This window comes from Lonchura striata, chromosome 28 (assembly GCF_050655825.1).
Source record: "Lonchura striata isolate lonStrDom1 chromosome 28, ASM5065582v1, whole genome shotgun sequence".
NCBI lineage: Eukaryota > Metazoa > Chordata > Aves > Passeriformes > Estrildidae > Lonchura > Lonchura striata.
In genome coordinates, this window is record NC_140730.1 from 4,050,684 (window position 1) to 4,069,414 (window position 18,731).

At 45.2% G+C, this 18,731-nt stretch overlaps 2 protein-coding genes across 6 annotated transcripts in view; one reads left to right on the forward strand and one right to left on the reverse strand.

The window, feature by feature from the left end:
* The first annotated feature begins 3,477 nt into the window (after positions 1–3,477).
* Positions 3,478–6,034, forward strand: KLF2 (KLF transcription factor 2). Its single transcript, XM_021540075.4, has 3 exons — positions 3,478–3,562; positions 3,675–4,566; positions 5,113–6,034. Exons 1-3 carry the CDS (start codon positions 3,488–3,490, stop codon positions 5,286–5,288), a joined length of 1,143 nt encoding a protein of 380 aa, XP_021395750.1. The 5' UTR covers positions 3,478–3,487; the 3' UTR covers positions 5,289–6,034.
* The window catches only part of EPS15L1 (epidermal growth factor receptor pathway substrate 15 like 1), a 54,393-nt gene continuing 41,266 nt past the window's right edge, over positions 5,605–18,731 (reverse strand). For 4 of the 5 annotated variants that reach the window (XM_021540089.3, XM_021540088.3, XM_021540087.3 and 1 more), the window contains one exon: positions 5,605–18,678. In XM_021540089.3, coding sequence (XP_021395764.1) covers positions 18,532–18,678 — 147 coding nt within the window. In that variant the 3' untranslated portion in view covers positions 5,605–18,531. The remainder of the gene's footprint in view (positions 18,679–18,731) is intronic. The other variant, XM_085562400.1, reaches the window with a different exon arrangement.

Here is an 18,731-nt window from a genome sequence, read left to right on the forward strand (position 1 = left end):
GACCTACAGGATTAAATCACTCTCCCCAAATTAAGATGCCTGTCTCTGACACATACCTGTATATTTCATTTTATGTGGTTGTTTACATCATTTTATCAACTTCCTTGGCAGCAGATTCTAAAATGTGCCTACTCAGACCCTGCAGTTTAAAATAGAAAAAAGAAAAAAGCAGTATAGTCAACAGAACTGTGACAATTTGAGGCGCAGGCAGGGAAATCCTCGGTGTCATTTCAGTGTGAGGGGTTGCTCACGGTGTTACCTGTGCTGTGTACTCTTGGTGCTACGAGGTGTCATTTTCGGGTCGTTTATCCCGGTATTACTGTTATTACTAGTTTGCTCTGCGTGCAATCAGGACTTTCTGAGAACAATCCCTGAGAAAGGAGCTTTTTGTTTGAGTTCTGTAATGACTCAGAGCTGGGGCAGCCAGGTGACGTTGGTATTGCACCAACCCATCCAGCACCGAGCTTCAGTGGGCACAGCCCGAGCTTGGGTTCTTCTATGAACGTGCAAAATCTTGATTGCAATTCCTTTAAAAGTTTCTCCTTGATCTAAAAGCAACAGGAGGCAGCAGCAGCAACACCTAGGAAAATGAACTTTGCCATATAAAAAATGGCTGAGTCCGTGTTTACTTTGGCTGGGAGACAAATCACACATCATTTAGCTCTCCTACAGAAGATTAACAAATACTTTCTAATCTCACATTCTTCACATTTATACATCAGTGGCATCACTCCTGATCTATGCTAAGTGAGATCACTGCCAGGATCTTGCGTTTAGGTATTTAAAATAAGAGTTGTGAGCAGCAAAAAGCCAGAAAATGTCAGCACAACTGTCACAGACCGAGTGGAAGGTCATGACAAAGTTGTTCTCAATTTGCGCAGAACCAGTGACTCACAAGGTAAATAAATTCTCACATTTGTCTCCCCACGTTTAGTGCAGATCTCAATTTTTAGCCTCGCTGCTTTTCTTAAAAACAAAAAGCAACTAAAGGCAGTGTATTTATAATTTTGTGTGCTTGGCTTTCATCCTCTCTGCCCACTAAATTATTCCTTAGCACGAAGAAAATGCAGAGTTTGGTGATGGAGCCACAAACAAAATCCTTCCAGTGTCTGCTGGAAGGCAGCACCCGATTGGAGCTCCTCAGCGAAACCTACACGTCCAGTTGTATATCCTAGAAACAAAATATTTTGTTATAGCTGTTGCTGAAATCACAAGCACATAAACTGACACAGACATTCAGGGTGTGTTATCAAGGGAGTATTCACATTCATTCTGAATTCATCAGAGTGTATTTTCTTGGCTGACTCACAGCCCCATATATACGTATCATTCACTTAAGGACGTTTTATTAGAGGAAAAGAGTTTACATTGAAAGATTACACAAGTGTGACATTACAGAGCCATGAGTCACACATCTTTGTGTACAGCGTTACCATGCATTCAGAGCATTGATTCTGCTCCAGTCACAGAAGTTTGGCTGCTCCTTCTGGCCAACCTGTGAACTTTTAGAATGAAAACTATAGAAAGTTAAACAAGAGGTATTCCTGATTTTAAAACACGTGTAGCTATTGAAACGATCATTTACTCACCCTAGCAACTGAGTTTTCCCGAGGTGGTTAAACACAGCCACAAGCCTGGGATGGGCTCTGCTGAACAGGCTCAAAGTGCTTGGGAGAACCAGAGCCCATCAAGGATTCCTTCCCCTAAATGTGAGAAATGTTCTCCTGCACCCTCCTGATTTCCAGCTCACTCAGAAACCCCTCTAAAAGGGATTGCAAAGGAAATATGGAGGAGGAAAGGAGAAAGCATAGCTCTTTCTTTGAACAGGATCTCAAAGAATCAGTCTGTCCCTTGACAGATCGTAGTTTTTCCCCTTTTCAGATCTGTCACTTTTGCTCCTGGATGATGGCCAAGCAGCCATGATCCTCAGAAACAGGAGTCTGGAGCACGTTATCAGAAGTTATTGGAGAATTGCTCCTTCAGAGTCAGCATCTGAGCTAGAGGCCAAGGTAAGGGAGAAGAACAATCTTCCCTTCTGAAAAACCAAGACCATAAATTGCCTGCAACCAGAGGAGATCACAGAAGCTACGTGCATTTTTTCTCTCATAATGTCACATTGCAACATTGATTTTGGCAATCTTTGTGCAGCAAATGGAAATTCTGCTACAGATCTGGACTTCCATTAAATGCAAAACTCCAGTGAAGACCATACAAGAGTGGCATCAAACACCTTTCTGCCAGCACCAAGATGCATCTGGGACCTTTAGGGTGACCAGTGCCAAGAGACCCCATCACCAGCTCAGCAGTTTACCCACGGGAGCAGGGCATGGCTCTCTCCCCCACTGTGCTCCTGGCACCTTCCACTCTTTTTCCGAGTCTGATTGCACCAGGGATGAGGCTGGGTTGTGGGGCAGCTGCTCTGAGGTGTTGGGTGGGATCAAACCCCTAATTCATGGTGTTTTTCTCAGTGTCCCCAGGGCAAGGAGCCCTCAGTGCTCCCCATCCACAGCACAGTCCCTGGAGAAGCTTTAGCTGTCAGCATCCCCTCGTGCCACAGGTGGTCCCTCGGTGTTTCCAGGTCAGGGAGCCCTTGCTGCCCCCCACCCCCACAGCTCAGGGTCCCCTCGTGTCACCCAGGACGGGTCCTGGAGGTGTTTCCAGGGCAGGGTCCCCTGCAGCCCCTCACCCCACACGGCGCCTCTCAGCACAGCACAGGCTGCCTCAGTTTCCCTGCAGCAGGGACTCGGAGATCCCTCGGCGTTCCCCCAGCTCGCCGAGGCAGAGACCCCTCAGTGTCCCCTCGCTGCCCCAACCGGGCCGGGGGTCGCGGCTCCCGGACTACTGACAGAACTGGGGGTCGCGGCTTTCCGGCCACTGCCAGAACAGGGGATTGCGGCTCCCGAGCCACTGCCAGAACCGGGGGCCGCTTCTCTCCGGACACTGCCCCGACCGGGGGTCGCGGCTTCTGAGCCAGTGGCCGAGCAGGGGATCGCAACTCCCGGGCCATTGACAGAACCGGGGGTCGCGGCTCTCCGGCCACTGCCCGAACCGGGGGTCGCGGCTCTCCGGCCACTGACAGAACCGGGGGTCGCGGCTCCCGAGCCACTGCCCGAACCGGGGGTCGCGGCTCTCCGGCCACTGCCCGAACCGGGGGTCGCGGCTCTCCGGCCACTGACAGAACCGGGGGTCGCGGCTCTCCGGCCACTGCCCCAGCCGGGGGTCGCGGCTCCGGGCCGGCCCCGATCCCCGCGCCGAGGGGAGGGCGGCCAAGGGGGCCCGTCCCAGCTCCGCTCCGCCCCGCTCGGGCTGGGACCGCCGCTGCCGTGTCCTTTTATACCGGGGCTAAATTTAGGCTGCGCCCGAGCCGCTGCCTCCCTCCCGCCCCGTCCGGGACGGACGCGTTTCCTCCGCTCCTGCAATTGGCCTGAGGCCGCCCGCGCCCGCGTTATAAGGTGCGGAGGGCGGCCGGCCGCGCTCGTCCCGCACCATGGCGCTGAGCGACACCGCCCTGCCCTCCTTCGCCACCTTCGCCAGCCCCTGCCGCGAGAAAGCCGCGCACGAAGTGAGTGCCCGGCAGCGCCGGCTCCGCGCAGCGCCGGCCGAGCCCCGGCCCCCCTGCCTCGCTCCCCCGGGCGAACGGCGCCTCTAACCCTCTCCCTTTTCTCTCTCCCCAGAGGTGGAAGTGCGAGCAGGAGGCCAAGACCCCCGCCGGCACCTGGGGCGGCCTCTCCCCGCGCAAAGAGGATGAGGATCTCAACAACGTGCTGGATTTTATCCTTTCCATGGGCAGCGACGGCTACGGCCAGGGCGCTGCCGGCGGGGATTATCCCCCCGCCCAAGGAGACAGCGGTGGCTTTTACCAGACAAACCCGTCCCCGGGATGCTACAATGCCCTGGAGCAGGGCAGCCCCCCGCCCTACAACGCCGGCATCGTGCCGGAGATGATGCGTTCCGAGATGGACTCCAACTACTGCCCTCCTGGCAGCGTCCACGGCCGCTTCTTTGTGACGCCCACCTTCGGGGGCCCGCAGTTCGTTGAGAACATTAAGCCCGAGCCCGACATGGACAATTATGGACCGGTCCTGGGTCTGGTGCCCCAGGCTTGCCCGAAGATCAAGCAGGAGGGGAACGCGACCTGCATGATGGCCTACGAGCAGCCCCGGGTGGCCAGCTCCCCGCAGATCCCCGGGGCAGAGACGCCCCCGCTGAGCCCCGACGATCTCATGGTGACCGAGTGCCACACGCAGATGATGTGCCCCTCGTCTGTGCCCTACCAGCAGAGTTACCACCCGGCCTCCGGCTTCCACCACCCGCAGACCCACCTCCAGTACCAGAACACCTCCCAGTTTGGCCTTTTCGAGGACAGCCTGCCCTTACAGCCCTCGGCTCCCAGGGGGATGCTCACCCCTCCTTCATCCCCTCTGGAGCTGCTGGACTCCAAACCAAAGCGGGGACGCCGGTCGTGGCCGAGGAAGAGGACGGCCACTCACACGTGCAGCTACGCGGGCTGTGGGAAGACCTACACCAAGAGCTCCCACCTGAAGGCGCACCTCAGGACACACACAGGTAAATATTGCTGATGGTTTTCACGTGGAGATGTGCTCCGTGCTGGTTGGGATAGCCCCGTGTGAAAGAGTTTGTAGCCTGGGCTTTTTTTACCCTGTAATCTGTTAAATTCACAGCTGGTGGTCAGGGCCGTGACATCTAGGTGTTCACCTGTGCAGTCAAAGCTTTGCTAAGGGATTCTAAAGCCTTTTCTCGAAAGATTTGCACTGCGGGTATAGGTGAAAATCTTTGGAGAAAGGGTTTGAGAAGGGGCTTTGGAGAAGGCGCTTTGGGGAAGGGGCTTTGGGAAAAGGGTTTGAGAAGGGGCTTTGGAGAAGGGGCTTTGGAAAAAGGGTTTGAGAAAGGGCTTTGGAGAAGGGGCTTTGGAAAAAGGTTTGGAGAAAGGGCTTAATGGTAAATGAATTTCTAGTAATTTAGCTTAAAAGCACTTGGACCTTGCTGTGGAAGGTCTCGGTAGCGAATCAAGGGATATGCTACAACCAAACTGGGCAGGTTGCCTGGCGCGTGGTGCCACGCTGAGTCACGCTCTCCCGTTTTCCCAACCAGGTGAAAAGCCCTACCACTGCAACTGGGAAGGCTGCGGCTGGAAGTTCGCACGCTCCGACGAGCTCACCCGCCACTACCGCAAGCACACGGGCCACCGGCCCTTCCAGTGCCACCTGTGCGACAGAGCCTTCTCCAGGTCAGACCACCTGGCTCTGCACATGAAGAGGCACATGTAGCCCCAGGGAGCCTGCCCTGCCCGCTGGGGACTTGACTGAACTGCTCAGGTGCAGAAGAGTTCCAAAATCTGTAGCTGGTACTACATAAGGGAGGCACCGACCGACCGAGCGACGCTCCAGGACGGACGCGCGGAGGATGAGACACGAGGAGGCTCAGCCAAAATTCCCGCAGGGAATTCCTGCCTGAGTCAGTGACCTGCCCGTCCCGGTCAGGAGAACAGGGGTTAATTTATGCAGCTTCTGTGAAGGGTAAACTCCATAAGACTCCATACAGATTGTATAGAAGAAGCTGTAAATATGTTTTTTAATTCTCCCCCCCCCCCCCCCAATTCTAACTGCCCATTCCTAAGCTTTACAAGACAATGTTTGTATGGAAACTGCCTGAAGTTGACCCTAGAAGAGGTAAAATGAATGTTACTGTAGCTAACGATGTTAGTTTAGATCTCAGTTGAAGGCATGGCTAAGAGAACACTCCTCTTGTTAGACTGTTTGGTTCACAGGTGCAATAGTATTCTTGTTTGCCATGATCTACACTAGAAGTACAGGGCTTGATGTCTTGTAAGAAAATAACCTATTTACTGTAATTTTTTATATATTGTAAATAATTTTATACAATGAGAAATATTGTATATGTAAATAGAAGACAAATAGGTATTTTGCCTATTTTCTGTTTTTATAAAAACATAATTTTTCAATGTTTGAAAACATTTCATCTTTTTAATAAAATAAGATTTTAATTGCTGTGACTTTTATTCTCCTTTGGGATGTCCCTGTTACTTTTTCCCTGATGGCTGGATCAGCAACCACCTGATTGTGTTTCAAATTCTCGACAACTGTAACAAGACACTTAAAAAAATCTGAGCCATGGATTTGTCTGAAATAGATAACAGAGCAAGTAAGGCACTCTCAGTGGTAAATAAGACATAGTACAGTGCTTTAGCAAAAAATCAAATAGGAAAGTAGATCATATTCAAAATATACTTCCTGAAAATGGTTAAGTAAGCAACACTGTAATTTCAGTCTCATTTCTAGTTTATGCTAGACTATTTTAATAGCATTCTTAATGTTTTCCAGATGCAGTTATAGCTTTGCCAGCAGTGTGTGGGTTTTTACTATAAATTTAAACACTGCATTTTTGTAATTATGGGGGCTTATTTTAAGGCATTCTTGTACATAAATTATCCTTGTTCTCAAGAGCTCAGTGCAGAATTCCAATAGAACAGTAGTGGAATTCAAGCATGAATTCACAACACAGGTTAAAATACTTTCATAACTCATTCCCCAAAACTTAAATTCACTTAATAATTTGTAGTGCCACCTAGATTTCAGGAGTTAAGACAGTTTTTAACTATTTGGGGGGGAAATCAGTCAGGAATCGAGATTCTGAAAACTAATTGCAAGTAAACTGGATACTGCAACATCTAGAGCAGTAAAGACAGCTACAAAAGTCAAATTGAGCCCCCCAAAATTCCTCACAGCTGTAAAGAGCTCAGAAGGCCAGGCAGTAAATCCAAGCAGTTGTTCTACACTCGGATGGGCGTCCTCTGTCTTTAGAGCTCCTGTGTTTTGGTGAGTTTTGATACTTGAGTATTATTAATCAAATAAGCAGATTCAGCTTAATACTGCTGCATTTTTTTCCCTTAACATATGGATTCTTTGAACTTGGTTTCGATCAAGATTGTGACTTTTTTTCTGACTTTACGTGTTAGAATACACAAGAATGAAATCAACAGGAATACATTTAGAGTAAGTACAAATATAGCTGCTCTTCTGTGAAAGCAAAGGCTGGAGTTGTTCATGTGGAACAGATGTATTTTGGGCTTCTAATCACTGGCATGGAAGAACGAGTTCCACATTTCACTTTTGTAGCTCTTTCAAAGTGAAATATAAGGGAGCCTTAGTGTTTCCTCATCAAAAACAAAACTCATTTATTTGCTAGAAAAAATAAATTGCACAATCTAATTCCAGAAAGTGGGGATGACTTAAAGATGTTCTAAACTTGGCACATTCATTGTTGCAACAGTTCTAGGTATTTCCTTCTCTTTCCCCACAGCTGAATATTTTCATATTTCAGCATGTCCTTTGGTGTTTATAACTTCAAGAAGACAACTTTTAAAATTCTTACCCTCATCTCTTCATACTCCCCTGGCTTTCCCTTGCTCTTTCTGAAGAACTGGAAATGCTTGTAGTCGTTCCCAGTTTTCAGCATTCCCAGTTTTTGTTATAACCCAGGTTTCAGTAATACGATGCAAGCTTGATTCCCTTTTTTGTGATGCAATTTAAAAGACAAAGAGGTGTGACACCTCAGCCCCAAATCTGCCTTGGGAAGAGCTTTCCAGTGAGGGAGATCTTGGAAGCATCCCAACATCACAGCACAACTTATCTGGCTCTGCTTGTCCCCAGCCCTCTCCTGACCTCTGGCTGCTCTAAGCAGTTCCCTTCCCTTCCAAATCCTCAGCCTGGGGAAGAAAAGGCTCCAAGGAGAGCTCAGAGCTTCTCCCAGTGCCTAAAGGGGCTCCAGGAGAGCTGGAGAGGGACCTTAGACTCAGGTGGCAGGACACAGGGAATGTCTTCTTCACACAGCAGAGAGCAGGGCTGGATGGAATTGGGAAAAAAATCTTCCCTGTGAGGGTGGTGAGGGACTGGAATAGAATCCCCAGAGAAATTGTGATTGCTGCATCCCTGGAAATGCTCAAAGCCAGCTTGGGTGGGGCTTGGAGCAACCAGATCTAGTGGAAGGTGTCCCTGCCATGGCAGGGGTGGAACAGGATGGATTTTAAGCTCCCTTCCAAGCCAAACCATTCTGGGATTTTGTGATTCCGGACAGAATCGCTGTGCCACTGAATGGCACGAAGGCACTGTGTGCTGCTCAGGGCCTTTGTGCAGAAATAAATGTCACCACAGTCACCAACCCATAAAAAACCCTCATGTGGCTGCTCTGCAGCACCCCCACCCTGGGTGCTTCTCCTCCTCCTCCTCCTCCAGCACCTCAGCACGGGAGCATCCAAATCTGCCTTTGCTCCAGGTGAGTCTGGCCGTGAGGGTTCTCACCTCTGCTGCTTCTGCTCCTGCTCACTAGAAGTCTTCAGCTAAGACAGCTGATATCTGCCATCAGGCAGACATTTGTGTTACCACATAATGCTCAGACCCTGACGAGCAGTGGAGATGTGCAAAGAGAAGCAGGTGGTGCTCTCTGAGTCTTCAGATTTGTGACTCAACTGAAAATAGAGCACAGGAATCCCCATACAGAAATATAAAAGACCTCGTATAAAAATTATATAGTCAGTCCTCTGAATGTGGGAAGGGATGGGGGGACAAAGCACTCATAAAAGTTCACAAGAAACTTTCTTGTCATTGTTTAAGGGAGGGCATCTGTGATAATAGATGTGTGGTCTTTACAGGAAACTGCACGTTCTTGAATCTTGAGATCATCTCATAGCAGAAAGAAAAAGAGATGCTGATCTCATTCTTCTCACATTCTATTATGAGTAATTGTCAACTTTCTTTCCCCCCCCCCCCCAACTTTATTTAATTGTTTTAAATGAGTACATCCAAAGATACTCTGCAATTCCAGTGATCTACCCAGCCTCTCCTAGTCAGCAGGAAACCACTAATGTTCCACATCTTCTAATAACTGACCATCAGGTTGTCATCTCTTAATTTTGTTCTAATTAACCATCTGCCTCCCAGGGAGCATCCACAACCTGCAGCTATCGTGGATTTGATTTTGACATACCAGGGAAAGGAAAAAACTACAGAAGTTGTAATTAAACCTGATGGGAGGAAATGTAGAGTCCATTGAAAACAAGATTTTCACACATATTAATATAAGATACCACAGCTATGGGCTCCCTATTGTTTTAAGATAGATTGTGAGGTGGCTTAGAGCAGTTTAAGTGTAGAAACGAGCAAATTCTGCAAAATGATCCTTTAGTAAATACTGCAAAACTCAGGTACCATCCAGAGCACTCACTGCTCAAAGTCGGATCATTCCACGTGGAGTTTCAGAGCGTTTCACTCTGCTGAAAATGGTTTTTCCTCACCCACTGACTCGAGCAGAGTGAGTTAAACTCCTGTGAGCTGGGACCTCTGTCAGAACACGCTGCGATTCTGACACGGCCCAGAGCAGGGCCAGGTCCAGCCGCTGCAGGGCTCAGCGTGGCTCGGTCACCTCTTGGCTCTTGAAGGTGACACCGCGCCCCGTGCTCCCCCAGCAGCAATCCAGAACCACTCCAGAACCAATCCAGAACCAATCCAGAACCAATCCAGCACCCTGTGCTCCCCCAGCAGCACCCCAGCACCAATCCAGAACCACTCCAGAACCACTCCAGAACCAATCCAGCGCCCCATGCTCCCCCAGCAGCACCCCAGCAGCAATCCAGTAGCAATCCAGCACCAATCCAGAACCACTCCAGAACCAATCCAGAACAAATCCAGCACCAATCCAGAACCACTCCAGAACCAATCCAGAACCAATCCAGCACCCTGTGCTCCCCCAGCAGCACCCCAGCACCAATCCAGAACCACTCCAGAACCAATCCAGCGCCCCATGCTCCCCCAGCAGCACCCCAGCAGCAATCCAGTAGCAATCCAGCACCAATCCAGAACCACTCCAGAACCAATCCAGCACCCCGTGCTCCCCCAGCAGCACCCCAGCAGCACCCCAGCAGCAATCCAGCACCAATCCAGAATCAATCCAGAACCAATCCAGAACCACCCCAGTGCCCTGTGCTCCCCCAGCAGCACCCCAGCAGCAATCCAGCACCAATCCAGAACCACTCCAGAACCAATCCAGCACCACTCCAGAACCACTCCAGCACCCTGTGCTCACCCAGCACCACCCCAGCACCAATCCAGAACTACACCAGTACTGGTGAAACAGCCCAGCACCATCCCAGCACCACCCCAGGACCACCCCAGCACCCTGTGCATACTCAGCACCACCCCAGCACCAATCCAGAACCAATCCAGCACTGGTGAAACAGCCCAGCACCATCCCAGCACCAATCCAGCACCACACCAGCACTGGTGAAACAGCCCAGCACCATCCCAGCACACTGTGAGAGTCCAGCAGCACCACCCCACCACGTTGTGCATACCCAGCACCACATCAGCACCCTATGAAACAGCCCAGAACCAATCCAGCACCATTCCAGCACCACACCAGCACTGGTGAAACAGTCCAACACCACCACCCCAGCACATTTTGCACACCCAGCACCAGTCCAGCACCACACCAGCACTGGTGAAACAGCCCAGCACCATCCCAGCACCCTGTACACAGCCAGCACCCAGCAAGCCAGAAGGCAGGACACTTTCAAATCTCTTTTTTTTTAACCCTAAGTGGAAGGCTGGACTAGAAACCCCCTGGCTTTTCTGGAAGTTTAATTTAGATTCAGTATTGTAGCTAATCACATGTGGGAGAGCTGAAGCTTTAGTGCTGGACATGGCTCACCTCATGCAGGATGGGGCATTTCAACCTGTGTAAGGCCTTGGTTACTCACAGCCATTTACAAACTGCCTGAAAACATTGCCTGGCTCTAAACTTTGGTCTTCCATCCACAAGAATGCCAAAATAAGTTTGTCCACTCTTCAAATTATAGGATTGTGTGGTTCTGTGGTTTTCTGTGGTAGAAGCTCTGTGGTTTCTTAAGCTATTTTGTGCACCTCTAACACAGAGTAGCTGTTAGGCTTTGCTTAAATTGAATTTTTGAAGCCAGAACCCCAAGCTCCAGCAATTTTCTTTTGCTATATTTAGAAAAAACAACTACAACAAAGTCATGTAGCCATCGCTATGGTAACTAGCAAAAAATTCATCCCAAACCCTGTGGAATTTAACAGGGAGAAAGCCATCCCCATTGCTAGCATCAAAACCTTCTTGGTGGCATTTACAAACAAGCTCTGCATCATTTGATCCCAAACCCATTGGGAGCAGCCCCTGCCACAAACCAGCACCTTCCACTTGCACCACACAAAGGATGCACAGATTCATCCTGAGCTCGTTAGGTAGGAAATATATTTGATTTACTCTTTTGAGGTCTGATTTTTCAGCCACAATTATCTGATCTAACAAAATTTACTGCAGACACTAAAGAGGAACTATAAGGACTGTTTTATAGAATGAAGAAGGGTTAACTTTACCAAAACCTCCTCTCTCTCAAGGAGAGCAGAAGCAACCAAGTTTTCATTTGCTCTGTAACCACTGTTAGCATTAGTTACCTGCTTTTTTACCTGTTCCCATTGTAAATCCTTTCAGCAAATCAGAATTTTTCTGTCTGCTGTCGTGAGCATAAATTCAGCAAGACAGAAACTGCAGGTGAACTTACCTGGTACAGGTTTATAACTAAATAGGGTATTGCTTTAAACCACTTTTACTTCCGTTTCTTCTTACAGCTCAGAGTATACCTGGAGTTCTGACTCATTATGTCATTAAGAAATATCTGGAATATCATTTTGGATATGATTTTCTGTGATATTTAATATGTCAGGTGAATAACTACATAGCCTGAGGCTTAAACACAAAACAAAAAACACACAAAAATATCCTCATATCCCATCAACCACTTTTTTACAGCCTGTGTGCAATGACAGCATGAGTTTTGTTATCTTAATGATTTTATATTATGTTTGCAAAATAAGGGATATGAAGTGCCTGGATGTCCTTTCTGTGGAAGCAAGGGATAGGCAGAGAGCACAGGGCTTTTTCATTCTGAAAATTGTGATCAAGGACCTTAATGGGAAGTTAAACAGCAAAAAATATATTATGTAAGGTGCTGGCAGAGCCCTGTGAGATTTCATCAATTAGGAAGGCTACAGTAATTCTATGAGATGCTGCATCAGCACCAGTAAAAAGTTTTAATTGTGGTCATAACATTAAAAAAACAAAACAAAAAAAAAAAAACCAACCAGACAGGAGGGACTCAGAGTGACTACACTGATAGTCACATACAGCAGATGGAGATTCAGCAGTTCCAGAGATAAACCTGAAAGCAGTTCCAGCGTGGGAGCTCAGAATTCCAAGAGTAGAGCTGGGTCTGGGACACTTTGAAGTTCAGTCAATAAATGCTACAGTCGTGCTTGAGTTTAACAGTTGGGCTCAGACTTTGCACAGCTTTTGGAGTGAAATTTCCACATCCTGAACAGAATGGTGATGCTGTTATCCCTCCCAGTGAAGGGGACACTTTGAGGTTCAGTCAATAAATGCTACAGTCGTGTTTGAGCTGGGCTCAGACCTTGGACAGCCTTTAGGGTGAAATTTCCACATCCTGAACAGAATGGTGATGCATTTATCCCTTCCCAGTGAAGGAGCTCTCAGGCCATGCTGGGTACAGGGGGGGTCCTTTCAGATTAAGATTTCAGATTTCAGATTAAGATTTCAGATTTCAGATTAAGCCCAGACAATGTGGATGAGGAAAGCATTTGGGGAAGCACAGGGATGAGAATGCTGAGTATGTCAGACCCCAGAAACTCAAGTGGGAGCAACACATGGAGGGCTGGGTCATGGTTTTATGAGAGACGAAAAGCATGACACAATGAGAATTGGGGAGGGATTGTGCCCCTCTGTAGTCAAATCCTCCAAAATGGGAATGAACCAAAAATAACTGAGGGAAACCTGCCTTGGCAAGATGCTCACTGTGGCCAGGTGAGGAGGAGCAGGCAGGGAACAGCCGGGAGAAGAATGAGTCCAAGTGAGTACATGGAACAGCCCAGCAGTGAGGTGTGTTTTTCCAGGCAGCCAAAGGTTGTCTCCAGCGATCTCCCCAGCCACTCCCAGCGTGAATTGCCAGGACAGCCACACTGATTGCTTGGGAAGGGTGTGGTGCTGCATCTGGGACTGGTCTGCTCAGCCCAAATCTGCCTGGGACAAGGAAGAAAGGGAAGGACAGGAGGGAAAACCATCCAGAAGGTACCAGCCAACAATAAAAAATTTCAGTGCACAGAATAGAGCTGTTCTTCAAAGCCAGAGTTACAAATTTAACATAAAATCTTGTGAAATTGTGGACCAAAAAAAAAAAAAAAAAAAAAAGAGTGCCGAAATCTCAGAGCTCCAAAAAGTAACTTTCATTTATTATATTAAACAATAACATTTCTCTTATTATATTAAACAATAAACACATGAGATGGGTTAAAATTAAAATACCTTACAATTTGTTATAACATTTGAAAGATAAATATAACCACAATAATGTACATATTTGGAGATATTAGTCAGATTTAGGTCAACATTGCAGTTTCCACTTTGTGTTTCCACCTTTTCAGGTCAGACTGAAGAATCATATATTAAAAGGGACACCAGAAGAGCACTCTGTACTTGCAACAGCAGAAGGAACCACAGTCACTAGGAGTTTTCCTTTGAAACTTAAAGGGAGAGGCAGAAGTTGGAAAAAATGAAAATTCCATTTTATAACAAATTAGCCTTTATTTATAAAACTTTCAAGTAAAAAGAGCAGTATATCAACTGATCAAACAGGTGTGTCAATGAATTATAGTTAACATATTTACTCTAAAAATAAATCTTCTATGATTCCATCATACTCCAAGCAAAATTCCTTTCTAAGAAAAGATGGTTGTTGTGAAGTCTACATGTATAACCAAATATATAACCAAAAACTTGGCTGTTCCACTAGTATAGGAAGATAATTGAATTAGATCATTAACAGCAGAGATCAATTCACATCAACAGAGTTCCAGCTCTAAATGAGGATTAAGCAGAAATGAAATTCCTGAGAAGGAGGAATAAAATGCAGAAGAAAGGAGAAATCAAACTCTTACACAAGGGAAAGCCACAATTCTACTTGGACCAAAACTCCTTGGGCCATGGTTCTACAGAACAAATATTCTTCTCAATGGAGAAACACTAAAGAAGAAATAGTAACCCCAAAAGGATTATAAGAAGAATTCAAGAAAAGTGCGTTATCCTTGAGCATAAGATGACAAAATAATTTCTACAAGAGTGCCAACAGATTTCACAGATGGGAATTAAAATTAAAAAGGCTTACATAGACACAGCTTGGAATTTCTTACACTTTGAGAGCACAGTACATGGAACAAGGTACAGGAAGGAGTGATGACCCTCACAGGGCAGAGGTTCCATGAAGAAAAAGTTGCCTATATAGAAATATTTCCTACAGCATTATTGTGGGAGTATGAATTTATGAGCATCTGGTTTTATTGCAGGGGGACTGGGAGGTTTTACAGCGAGACAATTTGAAGGTAACTGAGGGAAAGTTAAAAATGGGAACACACAGTTCTGTGAGGGGCAATGTGGTAATTCCATATCTGTGCCCTCTGTGCACTGTCTGCACATGCAGGTTGGATGTGAATAATTGTCTGTCTGTTCTGTTTAACTGCTGTGCCTCAGTGCCCTGTGCAATCCATGAGTCATTCCAGTATTGTATATTCCATATAAAACATGTGTGCCACCATAAAACCCTGCCAAACTCTGATTGCTCAAGGTAGCACAGAGTCTAATCATTTATCTAAGCAGAAAGAAGAATCACCCCCACTCTTTCCTCTAAGCCAAATATGCAATGGATATTTGTTCCTCCTGAAGTAAAAGCTTAGGTGGAAATGGAGGAAGACCAGAACTGGAATCCAGATGACAATTATGTGCAACTAATCTAACTGGAATGAAGCAAGAAAAACATGTTTTCCACCTTTGCCTGTGACTGTTTGGGGTGTGTGTATGAGAACAGCTCCCCACAAATAATTTTTAAAAAAGGAAAATTAAAAAAAAGGAAAGAGGGAAGAGGGAAACTATGAGCAAACATAGGAGAAAATTCACTGCCTCAGCCCAGAGAAGAAAGATGACATGCAAGATCAGCAGTTGGGCCTACATTCCAAACAGATACTTGGAAAGCTACAAAGAATGTGAAATGACATCCAGTGCAGATAATTACTTCCTTCTGCCAGGGTTCTCTTACACCTGGAACAGCTAATGAACACAGTTTTTCATGTCAATGAAAGAAATCTCGATACAAATTGATTAGAAATAATTTCTCCTCTTTTCTTTAACCAGGACTTTGAAACTCTCAGAGCCAGGAGCTAATCTGAATTTCTGTAAAGACTCCAATTCTGTATCCCTCTGTGGTTACAGAATTCATACATACACACAAGCTTTAATATATAGAATATATATGCATATTCTACATATTCATTGTATATACACATTTTATGTACAGCACAAGGAACTATATACTGGACATAGCATGTGGACATGTATATACACACACTATGATTACATTATACAATACTCTATATATATATATATATATATTTGTATATATACACATACACACAAATAATATGGATCTCACTGTACACTGTATATGCACTGGGGGTATTCACATTTTCCATATCTTACAGTGTATGTATTTGCTCTGCCCAAATAGCAACAGGTCTGTTTGTGCTTTAAATTTCACTGTCTGGAGGAAGAAGAGCAATGTCTTGCAAAGTTTTGCCTCAAAGAGCAAGTGCAGGTATTGTACAAACACTGAGTTACAGTGTGGGGAAAGAATGTGGGGAATCTTCCTTTTTATATGGAAAACTGTATTAAATACAAAGTGAGAAATCACAGCTAGGTTTTCTTCTACTGCAGTGACAACATTTTGAATCAAGAGTGTTTCAGTAAATTTAAGGTTCCTAAATCTAACACTGTGCATAGACAACATGTTGTGTTCTGTCCCTGTTCATTTGTTGATCTGCAGTTACTGTCCAAGCAACTATGAGGAAGAGTCAATAAGGAAATAGAAAAACAAGCCCTAACACTCTACAGAATGCTGGATTAATTCACATTTCTGCCTCTCTGCTGGACATCTTGAAAACATCATCTCATTGGCCTAGAAGCATTATAAAATCAGTGTTTTTGGGCCCTGACAAAGCAACAGAAAGTCTTGTTATGGTACAGAACTTCAAAAATGCATCGAGCTATTTAGTCATGCACCTAAATACTAAGTTATTAGTATTTATTACTCTCGAGATTTTATTGTAGCAGAAGAGACACCAGAAGGACTCAGGTCCAACTGAACAGGAGGATTTCACACATGGATACAGATTATATAACTGTACAGTTATATAGTTATACAGTTTGTATAACTGCACTGAGAATCCTGCAGCCACTTGCTTTTGAAAATTGCTTTCACAGCAAAAGTTTTATCATGTTACCTTAAAGACAGACACAGGTTAGCTCTCAGAGATTTAAAGTTCTGTACACCAAAGAAGAGAGAAATTTTTGTCTTTTAGTATGTTTGATCATGTAATCAAACATCTATTAGAGAAAAATTATTGCAATGGGAAGGGACTTCAAATCAGGTTCTTCAAAATTAGAAAGAGCTTCTATTGCATCCCAAAGGGCTCATTAAAGGACAGTATTAAAGAGCATGATATGGTTGGTTTTGGAATTAGAAATAAATCTTCTCTCCTTCTGAGGAGAATAAAAGGTTTACATTATCTGTAGTACCATAACACAGGAGACACACAGTAAAGGGGAGTTGTGACTCCTAAAAATAACACCCTAAACACAAATAGATGTGTGTGTCTGCACACCCACCCATGCACCTACCTCCCTACAAAAGCCTGAGACTACAAATGCCACGTCCTGGCTGCATTTCAGAGCTGAAAGCCACCAAGATGCTAAAAATGATCCAATCTGTGTCAGGAAAGCATCCAGGATAAGGCAATCCCAACAGAACAGGGAAAGATTGCTTTCAGTCACTGAGCAGGCACTGTCATTGTAGTATGAAAATAAAAGTAAGGAAGCAAGGACATAAAAAATAGAAATGCATTATAGATGATGAAGGAATATCACATTAAAAAAAAAAAAAAGAGAAAATTAAGTAAGATAAGGGCCACATCAGTAAGAACACAGAATGTAAAGCTTTTGTATTCCCAGAGAACAAAGGGCAGGAAAGAAGACTGAGGACATTTAAAAATGCTGTGCTAGATCCCTACTCCACGAGACAGAAAACTCCAAGGCAAACACAACTGAAGTTTTAGAATTCCTGTAATCAGAAAAGGCATTTCTAGTAAGCAAATTAAATTCACAGACTTATTTTTTCTATGACATGTCAAACACATTCTGTGTTGTCTTTCCCAGGTGGAAACACTCAGTGCATATAAAACCTGTTCCTACCTGGTCTGAGTCCTGCAAACTGGATTTTAGAGCCAACCCAGACAGTTCTGCCAGAACTGATGTGTGAATGTGCATTTGGCAACTAAAATCTGATTCAACTTGGCTTCATTTCAGCTACAGCTGCTTGATCTGTAACCCCAAGGAGGTGGAATTGAAGAAGCAGAGGTAGAGACTGTCCCAGAGTCACTTGGCTAACATGACCCAGTCTGTGCTGGCAGCTGGAGAAAATGAGGGTACAGTGAGTGGTAGGGGTGAGCACTCCTCAAACATTGGCAATTTTTCCACCACTTCATTTCTTGATGTCACATTAAAGCAGCACCCAAATGTGTATCACCACCCTGAAAACTCATTTGCTTACAATAAAGGAAATTCTTACTTTCATGATTTAACTGCTAAATTATTTATCCCATTTACTGTAACTGAATTAATTCCCACTTTTAGTCTTATATAATTATTAAAAATCAATGCAAACAAATGTTGAAATTAGAAGGGCTACTAATTTTTAGAGTCTTCAAATTTATATTGTTTTATAGAGTTCACTGTATCCATCATATATAAATTGTCAGATTCTTTTGTAAAAGCCACAACTTCTGGATAAAAAGGGATCATCTACTAATGAATTTAGGCTTTGACACAGATGATGCAGAAGAAGTACTAATTAGCCTACCATGAATTATTAAATAAATGCAACAAGTGAAAGCTAATTCTATAAATATTCTCTTTTTATGACATTTTCTTTGAAATCCTTCCTGCAGCCTCAAAAACCCAGCGGAATTCAGGTTATTAAAAAACAAAAAACCAAATTCACAAGCTGCAGTTTGCTCTATGCAACATTTGTGTTTCAGATAAACTTTCAGTACCTCAGGATTACACATTAGATTTCTTACAAGCAATAAATTTGATCTAGAACATATCATACAGCTTATACAGTGTTTCCCTGCAGATGATGCACTCGAGAATCCACACAGAGCCTGGTCAGACACAACCAGCCAGTCTTGTTTAGGTCTGAAGGTGACTAAAATTATTCTCACAAATATAAACCAAGGATTTTGTATTTTTATAAAAGCTTTGCTCCAAGGTTTCTCTTGAACAGGGTAAAGGCCAAGACCCTCTTTAAGAGTTTGGCATGTCAGCCTTACTGAGAGCAATGGCCAACTCAAGGTCTTCTTGTTCTTGTCTCCTCAACCGAGCCAGTCTTTCCTGCTCTGCTTTTTCACTCTCTCTCTTCGCCCAGGCCAGCTGCTGTTCCTCATTTCCAAACTAAAAAATGAAAATGGAAAACGAATTAATGGAGTTACCAACCAGCTCAAAGA